Source organism: Peromyscus californicus, unplaced genomic scaffold (assembly GCF_007827085.1).
Source record: "Peromyscus californicus insignis strain IS unplaced genomic scaffold, ASM782708v3 Scaffold_11__1_contigs__length_118956290, whole genome shotgun sequence".
NCBI classification, from domain to species: Eukaryota; Metazoa; Chordata; class Mammalia; order Rodentia; family Cricetidae; genus Peromyscus; species Peromyscus californicus.
In genome coordinates this window covers 17340721-17353886 of record NW_026294402.1, presented here as the reverse complement: position 1 = coordinate 17353886, position 13166 = coordinate 17340721, and the positions used below count along the sequence as shown (strand labels likewise).

At 50.8% G+C, this 13166-nt stretch overlaps 1 protein-coding gene across 2 annotated transcripts in view; it reads left to right on the top strand.

Moving 5' to 3' along the window:
• Positions 1-13166, top strand: part of Kank2 (KN motif and ankyrin repeat domains 2) — a 33303-nt gene that overhangs the window by 17230 nt on the left and 2907 nt on the right. Inside the window, exons 4-10 of one of the 2 annotated variants that reach the window (XM_052754320.1) lie at positions 1365-1526; positions 1616-1718; positions 2225-2464; positions 7325-7412; positions 8221-8440; positions 10948-11090; positions 11585-13135. In XM_052754320.1, coding sequence (XP_052610280.1) covers positions 1365-1526; positions 1616-1718; positions 2225-2464; positions 7325-7412; positions 8221-8440; positions 10948-11090; positions 11585-11788 — 1160 coding nt within the window. In that variant the 3' untranslated portion in view covers positions 11789-13135. Of the gene's footprint in view, positions 1-1364; positions 1527-1615; positions 1719-2224; positions 2465-7324; positions 7413-8220; positions 8441-10947; positions 11091-11584; positions 13136-13166 lie in introns of those variants that run through there. The other variant, XM_052754311.1, reaches the window with a different exon arrangement.

Below are 13166 nucleotides of genomic sequence, written 5' to 3'. Positions count from 1 at the left end.
CTGTGGTGGTTTTGTGCAGCTCAGTGATTTTGGCAACGCACTGGACCTGGGTCTCCTCCCCCTGTCATCTGAGCCCTTCGTGGGGTGGGGGTCTTGATGTAAGGATTAGTTTGTCTGTATGGCTGTACGGGGCAGGCCATCATGACTGTCAGGAGACGTGGGGTGTGCTGTGGGAGTCGGAGGACTCCTTTGAGACAGACGGGTCACCCATGGGCCTGGAATTTACCAGAAGACTAGGCTGGAAGCGTCAAACCTGGCTCTAGGGTGACCCGTGACAAGCTTGCAGTGGGCACTGCTTATTTGTGTGGGTTCTGGGACCAGCTCAGGTCCCCATGCTTCCAGAGCAAGCATGTCCCCACCAGCCATCTCCCTTACCTTTGTGTGAGGTCTTGTTTCTTTGTTTTGTTTATTTGAGACAGGGTTTCTCTGTGTAGCCCTGGCTGTCCTGGAACTCACTCTGTAGACCAGGCTGGTCTCGAACTCACAGAGATCCATCTGGCTCTGCCTCCCAAGTGCTGGGATTAAAGGTGTGTGCCACCACCACCTGGCCAAAAGTTTTCAATTGATGTTTATTTAGTGGATAAAGGTGTGCCACTGAGTGTATGGGGGTCTAAGACAGCTTGGGGAGCGGGGCTCCCCTTCCACCATACAGGAGATGGCTCATTCCTTCTGTGGGTGTGTGTCTGCCTCTGTGTGCCTACGTGTGTGTGTGTGTGTGTGTGAGAGAGAGAGAGAGAGAGAGAGAGAGAGAGAGAGAGAGAGAGAGAATCTGTGTGTCTGCGGTTGTCTGTCTCTGTGTGTGTGTGTCTGTGTGTGTATGTGTATGTGTGTGTGTGAGAGAGAATCTGTGTGTCTGTCTGCGAGTGTCTGTCTGTGTCTGTGTGTGTGTGTGTGTCAACGTGTGTGTGTGTTTAAATATTTATTGTTATTTATGGGAAGAGATGCCCACAGAGGCCCGAAGAGCACAGTAGATCCCCAGGAGCTGGAATTCTAGGCTGTGTTGCACTCACTCACATGGGTGCTGGGCGCCAGAATTCAGGCCCTCTGAGTACATTCTCTTAACCACTGAGCCATCTCTCCGGTAAACTCCAACTCTTGTTTTTTGCTGTTTGTTTGGTTTTTGAGACTGGATCTCACTCTCTAACTCAGACTGTCCTCCAATTTGTAGTAATCCTCCTGCCTCCATTCCTGAGTGCTGGAATTGCAGGTATACAGCAACCCACTGGTTTGTGCATTTTAGAGACAAGGTCTCACTCTGTAGCCCAGGTTAATCCTCTTGCCTCTACCCTAGGACAACAGGCCTGAAGCACCACACTAGGCCTATTTCATTTTTGATCTCCCTCTGATGCCTCTTGTCATCCTAGGTGGTCCACAGTCTCCTGCAGAGTCCTCCTCCGCTGCACATCCTGCTGCTGTTTCTACGAAACAGTCTGAGGATCCTGACCAGGCAGCTGCCCCGGACACCACTGACAGGGAGCCCACCAGGCCAGCAGCGTCCCAGGAGACACAAGTGGCTGAGGGCGCAGGTGAGCAGACATCAACAGTGGAGACGGGACCCGGTCGGCCAGAGTGGACTGTGAATCGAGGGGCACTCATGTCACACGGTCTCTTTTAGGCAGGGTCTCTGTGGGAGTGCAGTCTACCCTGAAGAGGAAAGAGGACCCTGCAGACCCTGGAGTCCCCCAGAAGAGCCTCCAGTTTGTGGGGGTCAATGGCGGGTGAGTGGATCCCCAGCCCCCAGTGGCTGCGAGTCCTTCATACTGTGACACTGAAGAGCAGGAGGCCTGAGCTTGCCCTGCTGCTGAGGGCCACTCCCATCTAGGCCCCTCCCTGTTAACCTCTCCAGTCAAAGCCTAAGGAGCGGAGGAGAAGGAAACTGAGGCAGAGGAGTAGGTGCACGTTGTTGGGACCCAGTCAGTGGCTCTGGAGCCCGTGTGGGTCCACTGTGCCCCCGGAGGGCCTGATTCAGATCAGTGCCCTGGGACGGCGCTCCAGGTCTGCCGTGCAGGCTGAGTGATGGTTCTAGTGTGAGACACTTAGTAATGGAGGGCCATGGACAGGCCGACCCCCCGGTGAGGGGCTGCAGCGTGCATTTCAGACACCTGCCTGCCTAGCATGGGACTTGCACTGGGTTCATCCCTAACGCCAAATGTGGAGAAACTGAGGACCAGGCAGGTCACACTGGTCCCTCCCATCCCCATCGTTCTCCTCTGTCACTCCGTAGGTATGAGTCCTCGTCGTCGGAAGACTCCAGCACAGCAGAAAACTCAGAACAGGAGAGCACAGAGAATGGAGCTCCAGAGCCACCGGCGAGGGTCCCGAGCACGGCTGAATGCCCCCAGGTCAGGCCTCCCGGGACTGCAGCGGCCAAGGCCGGTCTGGAAGAGAGCCCACTCCCCCAGGAAGCTCGGCGTGTGCCCGCAGCCGGGGCGGCATCAGGACCCAACTCTGAGGACGAAATTCGGTCAGTTCTCTGGGTGGGAGGCATCGGGCAGGGTGAAGGGTGGGGACCTGCTGCTGCCTGGGATCCAGGGACGGCATCGGGCAGGGTGAAGGGTGGGGACCTGCTGCTGCCTGGGATCCAGTCAGAAAGGAAGCACGTGCTTCTGAAAGTTTTCTTGTCTTTTTGAGACAGGTCTCACTATGTAGACCAGGCTGGCCTCAGACTCACAGAGATCCACCTGCCTCTGCCTCGTGTGTGCACGTGTGTTTATGTGTGCATGTGAAGGCTCTGGGTCTCCGGGTCAGTGTTGTTTTTCCCTCTATCAGTTTTTCTTTTGCGTGTGTGTGTGTGTGTGTGTAGGCAGGCCCAGGACTGGCGTTCAGTGTCTTCTTCCGCCACTCCCTGCCTTAGCTCCCTGACCCAGCTGACTGCAGCCCCGTCCAGCGAGCTAGCATGTTGTACAGACCTCCTGTCTTCCACTCATGCCTGGGGTTGCTGCTCCCCTGCCATGCCCACCTGGCATTTCCGTGGCTTCTGGGGTGTGGATTGCTGCCCTCACACTCACGCTGCAAGTCCTTTTCTACTGAGGCATCTTCCCACCCCCTCCCTTTCTGAGATAAGGTCAGGTTGCCCAGGCTAACCTTGAACTCACACTGTAGCCCAAGCTGCCTTGAACTTGCAGTCTACTGCCTCCAGTTCCTGAGTGTTAGGATCGTAGACATGTGTAACCAAGCCTCGGTGATGGGGTGCTGGGCTGGACCCCAGGGCCCCGGGCCTATTAGGCAAGTGTAACAAACTGAGCCACATCTCCACCCCACTCTTCCTACTTCTGTAGAGTCGCTAGTTTTCCAGGCTAGCCTTCGGCTCGCTGTAAGCTAGGCTAGCCTTGAACCTGCAATCTTGCCTCAACCTCCAAGTAGCTGGGATTCCCAATCAGGTCCGCCAGCCCTGGCAATGTACCTGTCCTATTGAGTTTGAAATTCACCTGGGACACATGAGACCGTGTCTCAAAAAACAGGGAGAGGCCTGGGTGATGGCTTTCCAGTTAAAAGCACCAGCTGCTCTCCCAGAAGACCTGGGTTCAATTCTTGGACCCACATGTGTTGTGACAAAACTTTTCCTGAGGAGACACAACACACATGTCTACTCCCCCCAGACAGGGAGCCCACGACAGACCAAAGTACAGATACCACCAAAGTCTAACTAGGTGAACCAGTGAGTGTTATTGGGGTTACTTACAGGAGTGTGGGTGAGGGGTTACTCACAGGAGCAGAAACGACTCTAAGACCCCTGCGTCCCCAAGGCCCACCCCAGCATGGGTGACAGCTCACAAAGCTGGGAACCTGAGACACTGCACAGCCTGCAGGCAGCTGCACAGGTTGGAGAGCGTCCTTCCCAGGTGCAGGTGGCTAAACCTCTCTCCCAGGCAGCTGGGCCGGTGTCTGCCTCTCCCAGGCAGCTGGGCCGGTGTCTGCCTCTCCCAGGCAGCTGGGCCGGTGTCTGCCTCTCCCAGGCAGCCGGGCTGGCCTTAGAGTCTTCTTTGCAGCTCAGCTTCACTTGGTCTGAGCCAGTGGTTCTCACCCTTCCTAACACTGTGACCCTTAATATGGTTCCCCAGGTTGTGGTGACCCAACCATAAAATCATTTTCCTTGTTACTTCCTGACTGTAATTTGCTACTGTTATAAATTGTAATATAAATATGTTTTCTGGTGGTCTTAGGCCATCAGTGGGAAAGGGTCATTGACCAGCCCCCAAGGGGGTCACTACCCACAGGTTGAGAACCACTTATCTGAGGCACCTCCGCTTTTATTGCTTGCTTTGACAAGGAGAGCCCTGCTGAATCTGGTCAGTTTCGGGGACTTCCTGGAACTATTTTGAGTTGTTTACCTTCCTGTTTAAGGAGCTTCCTGTAGGATAAAATGTTTCAATCTCAGAAGAAACTGTTACACAACTATGTGGCTGCTCACAACCATCTGTAACAGCAGTTCTAGAGAATCCAACTCCCTCTTCCAGCCTCTTTGGACACTACACACACATGGTGCACAGATACACATACATGCAGGCAAAACACCCATACATATAAATAACAATGAATAAATTTTTGATACTATAATCTGATAATAATCTCCCTTCCCTTTCTCCTTCTAAACCTCCACATACCCCATCCCACTCTCTTTCAAATTCATAGCCTCTATTTTTTTTGTTACTGCATGTATGTATGTAAACATACATATTCCTAAATATAATCTTTTCAGTCTGTATAATGCTACTTGTACATGTATTTTCAGGACTGACAAAAATTAATTTTTTAAAAATTATAATGGGCTGGAGAGATAGCTCAGTGGTTAGGAGCACTGGCTGCTCTTCCAGAGGACCCAGGTTCAATTCTCAGTACCCACATGGCAGTTCACAAATGTCTGTAACTCCAGTTCCAGGGGATCTGACACCCTCACACAGACATACATGCAGGCAGAACACCAATGCACATAAAATAAAAACAAATTAGAAAGAAAGAAAGAAAGAAAGAAAGAAGAAGAAGAAGAAGAAGAAGAAGAAGAAGAAGAAGAAGAAGAAGAAGGGCACACACACCTTTAATCCCAGCACTTGGAAGGCAGATGCAGGCAGACCTCTGAGTTCAAGGCCAGCCTGATCTACAGAGTGAGTTCCAGGACATCCAGTGCTACACAGAAACCCTGTCTCAAAAAAACAAAATGATAATAATAATAATAATAATAATAATAATAATAATAATAGTAAAATGAGGGATCCTCAGGTCAGGCAGCTCATAATTGCCTATAACTCCAGCTCCAGGGGACATTACATCTCCTGGCCTCCACAGGAATCTGCAGTCGTATGCAGACACATATATGTATTAGCATAAATGGGTTTTTTAAATTTTTTAAGATTTGTTTTATTTTATGCATATGAGTGTTTTACCTACATGTCAGTATGAGTACCACATGCATGCCTAATGCCCACAGGGGCCAAAGGAGAGCATTGGATCCCCTGGGACTGGTTTTAAACAGTTGTGAGCCTCCATGTGGGTGCTGGGAACCAAATCCAGGTCTTTTATAAGAACAGGTGCTCTTAATTACTGAGCCATCTCCTCGGCCCTTAAGCATAAATCTGAAAAAGTAAGTAAAGGGGCTAGAACTGGAGGTCTCCTGTTGCAAATCACCCTCTGGAGCGATGGAAGGATCTTTCTACTAGCACTTGGAGGAAACCTGATCTAGTGTTGGTGTGGGCCCCGGGGTTCTGTTTATGCCTTTCCTCAGGACAATGAGGTTCCTCTTTGGATTCCTGAGCGCTGTGTGTGCCCTGTGGCTGCTGCTGAAGCCCAACATGGCAGAGACCTATTGAGCCTTCGTGAAAAACTCTCCCCTTCTGATGCCAATGGGGATTGAGAGCCCAATATGGCCAGCTTTGGCAAGCATTAGCGTAAGCCTCGGAACTGTAGCCATGCTTTTGGATTCTCCAGAAGAGCTGCCAGCCTAAGTCTTGCTGGGATCAAGAAAAATGGGCCTTGGCGTTTCGTGTTCCTGGAGTTGTATCCATGCCAGTGGATGCCCACATGCTCCAGAAGAAAATTTGACATTGCTGCTGCCATTGTTGCTGTTATAGCAGTGGCGGCCACCACTGCTACTATTTCTGGGATTACCATTTCATAATTGCTTACTACAACTAGCACAGTGGAGACCCTGGCAGCAAAAGTAGCTACCACAGTTAGTTAATCTTTCATTCTTTTGGGCATGATAAATTTAATTCAATAGTTATATACATTTCAATTGGCTTTGAAAATTATATATTTATAAACTCAAGTTCCATCTTACAAGGACTCCAATTTGTAGTAAGGCTTATTAAGGAAGGGAATGGCTCAGTTGCTTTAGCCTACTGGCTATGGGTGGGATAGGACCTCTGTTGGTCTTTTCTGTGTCGAACACACAGATTGCAAGCCCAGTGCCACTTTGAGATCTTTGGCATCAGTTAACTCTGCAGCTCACACACGATTGAGCCTGTATGATAATGAGTATTCAGAGACGGGTAATGCCTGGGGGGCGCTCACCAACCTAAGACAGAGCGCCTGTGTGGCCTGGGCAGGCGTCTCCATGACGGGTAAGGTGACCTGCTGACGTCCCATGCAACCTAAGTCAGAAGCTCATTTTTTAGTAAAAGGGGGACCTGTAGGGCCGTGGCCCCGGTTTTGGGTAACTGTTGCCTTGCTTGCTGACCTTGATCTTAATATCCTCCCTATGCTAATTCCCTGCTGGGTTCCACCCTCCTGAATGCTTAAGGGAAGTTCCTTGCCTGTGTATCCTGCATAATGGGCGTTAACAGCTTAGATGCAAGATTGTAAAACATCTGTAGCGAACTTCTGCCCTCCGGGGCTCTCCCATTGTGCTGTAAGCCTGTATTAAAAACCTCTTCCCTCCTTCAATAAACAGCATTCGGCATAAAAAAATTTAAAAAAAAATAAGTAAATACAGGGGCTAGAGAGATGGCTCAGCAGTTAAGACCACTGGCTGCTCTTCCAGAAGACCTGGGTTCAAATCCCCGCACCCACGTGGCAGCTCACAACTGTCTGTAACTCCAGTTCCAGAGAATCCAACACCCTCACACAGACAGATATTGCAGGCAGAATACCAATGCACATAAAAATAAATTTTAAAAAAATGCAGGCAGTGATGGCACATGCTTTTAGTCCCAGCACTCGGAAGGCAGAGGCAGGCAGATCTCTATGAGTTTGAGGCCAGCCTGTTCTACAGAGTTCCAGGACAGCCGATACATTTTTTTTTTTTTTTTTTTTTTTTTTGGTTTTTCGAGAGCCGATACATTTTTAGAAAGTAAAATAATGTAAGCTCAATCTTACTTGTTCTTGGCAGGATGGATCTGAGCCCTGACCTCATATCAGCCTGCTTGGCCCTGGAGAAATACCTGGAAAACCCCAATGCTCTCACTGAGCGAGAACTGGTAAGGGGGGATCCCTGGGCCCAAAGTACCCCTTCACCCTCACGCCACACCTCCCCACCCTCAGGGTCTCTGCACCCACTTAGTGAGGTCCGAGCCACCAAGGGCGTCTGGTGGGTGGGACTTGAGTCCCGGAGTTGGTGGTGGGGTCTACTGTTGTCTGGGGACTAGCCTGGCTTCGGGTTCTTATTTTGGGGATGTTTGGGAGATACCATACTTTCCTTTTAGGCACTGTGTCTATAGTTATCTTAGAGTGTGTGGGGGCACGCGCACACTGAAGTCCAAGGGTCCTATGCACCCCAGAGTGTCAGCACTTCCACTGTGGTTGAGTCAACAGCGATTACTTTGCTGGTTTGTTTTCATTTGAGGTCTCATGTAGCCCAGGCTGGCCTCGAACTACATTTGTGGCTAAGGATGACCCTGAACTCCTGATCCTTGTGCCTTCATCTCCCAAGTAGAGGGATTGCAGACCTGTGTGCACCACCTGACTGGATTTGTTTTTTGAGACAGGGTCTCACTATAGCCCTGAGCTGCTATGCAGATGGGGCTGGCCTTGAACTCATTGAAATCCTTCTGCCTCTGCTTCATGTGTTCGTTTTCTGAGAAGTTCTCAATATGTAGCCCAGTTTGGCCTTGAACTCTGTATATTTTCCTTCCTTGGGCTCCTGAGTGCTGGAATCGGACAGATGCTACCTTGCCCAGCCAAGGGCACCTCTGTTCGTACTCTAGGATGGGGTACCACTTCTGTTCTTGAATCTTTGTGCAGAAGGGGTATCCCCATCCTCACTCCCCATTCCTGCTGTCTATCCAGAAAGTGGCCTATACCACGGTACTTCAGGAATGGCTGCGCCTGGCCTGCCGCAGTGACGCACACCCTGAACTTGTGCGGCGACATCTGGTCACCTTCAGGGCCATGTCGGCCCGGCTGCTGGACTATGTGGTCAACATCGCCGACAGCAATGGTAACACCGCGCTGCACTACTCCGTGTCACACGCCAACTTCCCTGTGGTGCGGCAGTTGCTGGACAGTGGTAAGTAAGCCTCTGGGCGGGACCGGCCTGATGGTCTGATGGGGGAGGCATGTCTTCCCAGGCTCAAGAGAGTGGCTGCCTTCCTGCTCCAAAGTTCCTGCTCCCTTCACAGTCTGATGGAGGGGTGGTGGGCACGGAGCACAGCTTCCCAGCTGGATGGAGGAGGCATTGTGGAGGCATTGTGCTTTCTCACTCTTGTGATCTGATGGAGGCAATACCACCTTCTTAAGCTGCATGGAAGGAGAATGTGCCCTTCATTGACTGATGAAGGGGGCTTTGCCCTCCCAGTCTGATGGAGGAAGCTGCCTCTTAGTCTGATGAAGGGATGTAGCCCGCCCAGCCTGGTAGAACAGGCTCTGTCTTTGCAGTGTGCTGGGAAGACTTGGTCTTCTCCTTTAGCAGAATAATGGATTCAGTCTTGATGTCACAGCACTGTGTCATCTCTGAATGGTACCTGTGTGATAGACACACAGTTTCCAAAGCCCTTGTGTGAGGGAAGGCTGTGGCCTCTAGGCTGGGGATTGGAGAGTACACGTGGTATTCAGTCAGGCAGGAAGAAACTTGTCTTCCTGGTCTGATAGAGGAGGCAGAACTTCCCAGTCTATGAGGGAGCAGGACTCAGGGTCTGGTGGACAAGGTGTGGACCTGTTGGAAGGCTGAATGGCAATTCTCAGCCCTAATGGTACATGTGGCATCAGCCAGGCACCCCAGGTCTGGGAGAGGAGGCGCAGTCTCTACCTTCTGGGACCCCCTCATCTACTGGGGTAACGGTATGACTATAGCATATGGGATCCCCACTTGAGAACAGAAAGCAGTCTGGGGGCTGTGGAGGAAGTATAGCTGTGAAGGGCCTGCCATGCAGGCATGAGGACCTTTGTGAAGAGCAAGTGCCTGTGACTCCGGCACTGGGGAGGCAGAGGCAGGAGGATCCCTGGGGCCCACTGAACAACCACCCCAGCCTGCTTGGCAAGCTCCAGGACAAAGAGACTACCTTAAGAAAAAGAAAAAGATGGTGGCTAGGGGGATCGCTTTGTGAATCAAGTGCTTTTCCTGCCTCCAAGACCCTAGTTCAGGTCCCCAACACCCAAGTTTAAAAAAAAAAAAAATCTAGCCATGGAGGCATGTGCCTGTAGCCCTAGTTCCTGGAGGGAGACCGGTGGGGACAGGAGAGTACTGGAGCTTGCTGGCTGCCAGCCACAATTCAGTGACAGAGCTCATCTCAAAAATGAAGTGGAGGCCGGCGGTGGTGGTGGTGGCGGCGGCGGCGGCAGCAGTGCATGCCTTTAATCCCAGCACTCGGGAGGCAGAGCCCGGCGGATCTCTGTAGTTCAAGAGCAAGATCCAGAACAGCCAAAGCTACACAGAGAGACCCTGTCTCAAAAAACAAAACAAAACAAAAAATGGTGGAGAGCAGTCAAGGAAGTGGCCTGGTCCTGCCCCTGACCTGCATGTGCACACACCCAGGCTACACACACACACACACACACACACACACACACACACACACACATATAAAGCTTTTTTTTTTTTTTTTAAAGATTTATTTATTGTGTATAGTGTCCTGCTTGCATGTATGCCTACATGCCAGAAGAGGGCACCAGATCTCATTATAGATGGTGGTGAGCCATCATGTGGGTGCTGGGAATTGAACTCAGGACCTCTGGAAGAGCAGCCAGTGCTCTTAACCACTGAGCCATCTCTCCAGGCCCTCATAAAGCTTTTTAAGAAGGGGGGGCATCAAGATGGTCCAGTGGCTAAAAGTGGCCGCTACCCTCACAGAGGACCCGTGTTGAGTTCCCAGCACCCACATCAGGCAGCTCACAACTATCCAAAACTCTACCTAAAGCGCCCTCTTCAGGACCATTGGGCACGTGTACTCTTGTGCACATACACACACCAAAAATTAAAACATAATAAATCTCTTTTAAAACAAGATATATATATGTGTGTGTGTGTGTGTGTGTATGTATGTATGTATTTGCTTGTTTGTTTGTTTTTCAAGACAAGGTTTTCTGTGTAGTCCTGGCTGTCCTGGAATTCTCTTTGTAGATCAGGCTGGCCTCAAACAGAGATCCCCCTGCCTCTGCCTCCCAAGTGCTGGGACTAAAGACATGGGCCACCACACCCAGCTCTAAAATAATATTTTCAGGCGATGGTGCACTGGGAAGGCAGAGGCAGACAGATCTCTGAATTCAAGCCAGCCTGGTCTGCAGAGTTCCAGCACAGCCAGGGCTACACAGAGAAACCTTGTCTTGAAAACAAAACAGACAGAAAACCCAAACAAACGAAAACAAAACCCAAGCAAAGCAAACACCACGCAAACCCAAGTGCCTGGCTCCTGAAGAAGTCCCTCTGCTCTCCACGAGCACATGAACACATATAGAGACCTGCTTGGCTGTGCCTAGACAGAGGGATGGGACAGTCCCCGGTGCTCACTGGGGTGGGCCAGCCTTTAGTCCTGACGGCAGAGGCTCACGCCCACCCCCGTCCCCACCCTCCCGGCACAGGTGTCTGTCAGGTGGACAAGCTGAACCGTGCTGGTTACAGCCCCATCATGCTTACTGCTCTGGCCACCCTGAAGACCCAGGATGACATTGAGACCATCCTTCAGCTCTTCCGGCTCGGGAATGTGAACGCCAAAGCCAGCCAGGTATGGGGCTGCCGTGGGCCTTTATTTAATCTGTTTACTAGGCATGGGGACCTTGTGCCATGGTGCACTTGTGGAGGCAAGAGGACACATTTTGAGACTCAGTTCAGTCCTAATGCCATGTGGGTCCTGGGAATTAAACTCAGGTCCTCAGGCTCGGGGGCAAATGCCTCACCCACTGAGTCCTCTCCCGTGCTCCCAGACCTTCTTTATTAGCTCCAGGCTTTGGGCCTCGCCAGGTCATGATAACTTTCTGTGTACGTGGGAACAGTCACTGCTCTGAGGCTCAGAGAAGCAGTATTATTTCTTTAAGGTCCAAGGCAAGGAGCTGATGTTTGAACCTGAGTGGCTCAACATCAGAACAAGCTCTGGATTGCTGCGTGTGTGTGTGTGTGTGTGTGTGTGTGTGTGTGTGTGTGTGTGTGTGTGTGTGTGTGTGTGTGCACGCACCAGAGGGCCATGCATTTTAAGTCATGTTTCTCACTAAATTCCCCTAGACTGGCTATCCAGCCTCCTCCAGATGCTGGGGTCACAAGTTACACAAGGACCTGATTGTGCGTGAAGTCCTTCTGAGGGAACTCGGCTCAAGACATCACTTACTTTGCTACAGGGTATCTCCACCTCCCTCTCTGGGACAGTGTCTAGCAGGTACCCCAGGCTGGCCTGGAACTCACAGAGATCCGCTGGCCTCTGCCTCCTGAGAGCTGGATTAAAGGCGTGCGGCACACTTGGTGTGTTTTGCCTGTGTGTATGTGCACCATGTTTGTGCCTGGAGGTCAGAGGAGGGCATCGGGTCCCCTGTGACTGGAACTAGAAGTGGTTGTGAGCGTCCATGTAGGTGCAGGGAACCAAACCTCGGCATGAGCAATTGGTGTTCGTTGCCGCTTGGCCACTCCGGCTCACAGCCCTCTTCTTACATGGTAATTTGAAATAGGATGTCGCTGAGTTACCCAGGCTGGCCTGAACTGTCCCGACATGAGACCCTGTGACACCAGGCCCCGCCTCTTCTCTTTCCTTCCCGGCGTCCCCTTCACTCCCCTTCTGTCTCCAGAGGCGATGCATGCTATAACCCCAGCACTTAGGAGACAGAGGCAGTAAGATCAAGGGTTAACGTAGCAAGCTCCAGCCAGCCTAAGCTATGTGAGACCTGCCTATTAAATAGTGAAAATAACAACAATAATGATAAAGAGGAAAACCCTGTAGAGGTACACTCTCTATCCCAGGCCCCTGCTCGGAACATGTCCTATAAATGGAGTTACAGCGACCCCAGCTGTGAATCATAGTATTCAGGAAACCTCTAAACCAAAGGGTCACAGGTTCCAGTCCATCCTGGGGGCTCTACAGTGAGACTCTGACACACTAGAACAAACAGACACCATCTGTAATTTTGTGTGTGTGTGTGTGTGTGTGTGTGTGTGTGTGTGTGTGTTTTTCCAAGTTTGAGCATCCATCAGTATTCTGAATAATGTTCTTTTTCATGGCTGAGTGGGATTCTGTTGTATGTCTAGACATGGTTTGTTTTATCTGTTCACCCACTCATGACCATCAATTTTTAATTGTTTCTTTGGATGTAACTAGTATACAGAAAAATATGCAAATCTTAGTTGGATATGTTTTTGTTTTTTCTGTATTTAGTTTGATTGTCATTTTTTTGTTTGTTTGTTTGTTTTGTTTTTGTCTTGGTTTGGTTTTGGTTTTTCCAAACGGTGTTCCTATGTGTATACCTGGCTGTCCTGGATCTTGCTCTGTAGACCAGGCTGGTCTCAAATTCACAGATATCCACCTGCCTCTGTCTCCCAAGTGCTGGGATTAAAGGTGTGCGCCACTACCACCTGGCTAGTTTGGTTAAATTTTTGCAACTTTACACCTATGAGTTGGGGGCTCATGGTCGGTGACCCTACAGCTGTGTAGAACCAAGAGAGCCCTTCTGAGGACGACCAGTTTATGCTGAGACCTGAGGGAAGAGGAGGAGCCAGGAGAAGGAGGGCCCAGCGTGTGCACCCAGTCAGTGTCAGGCACTTGGGAGCCATGGAGTGCTCAAGAGCAAGGGGTGTGATGTCACTGGGCCTCTGTACTACA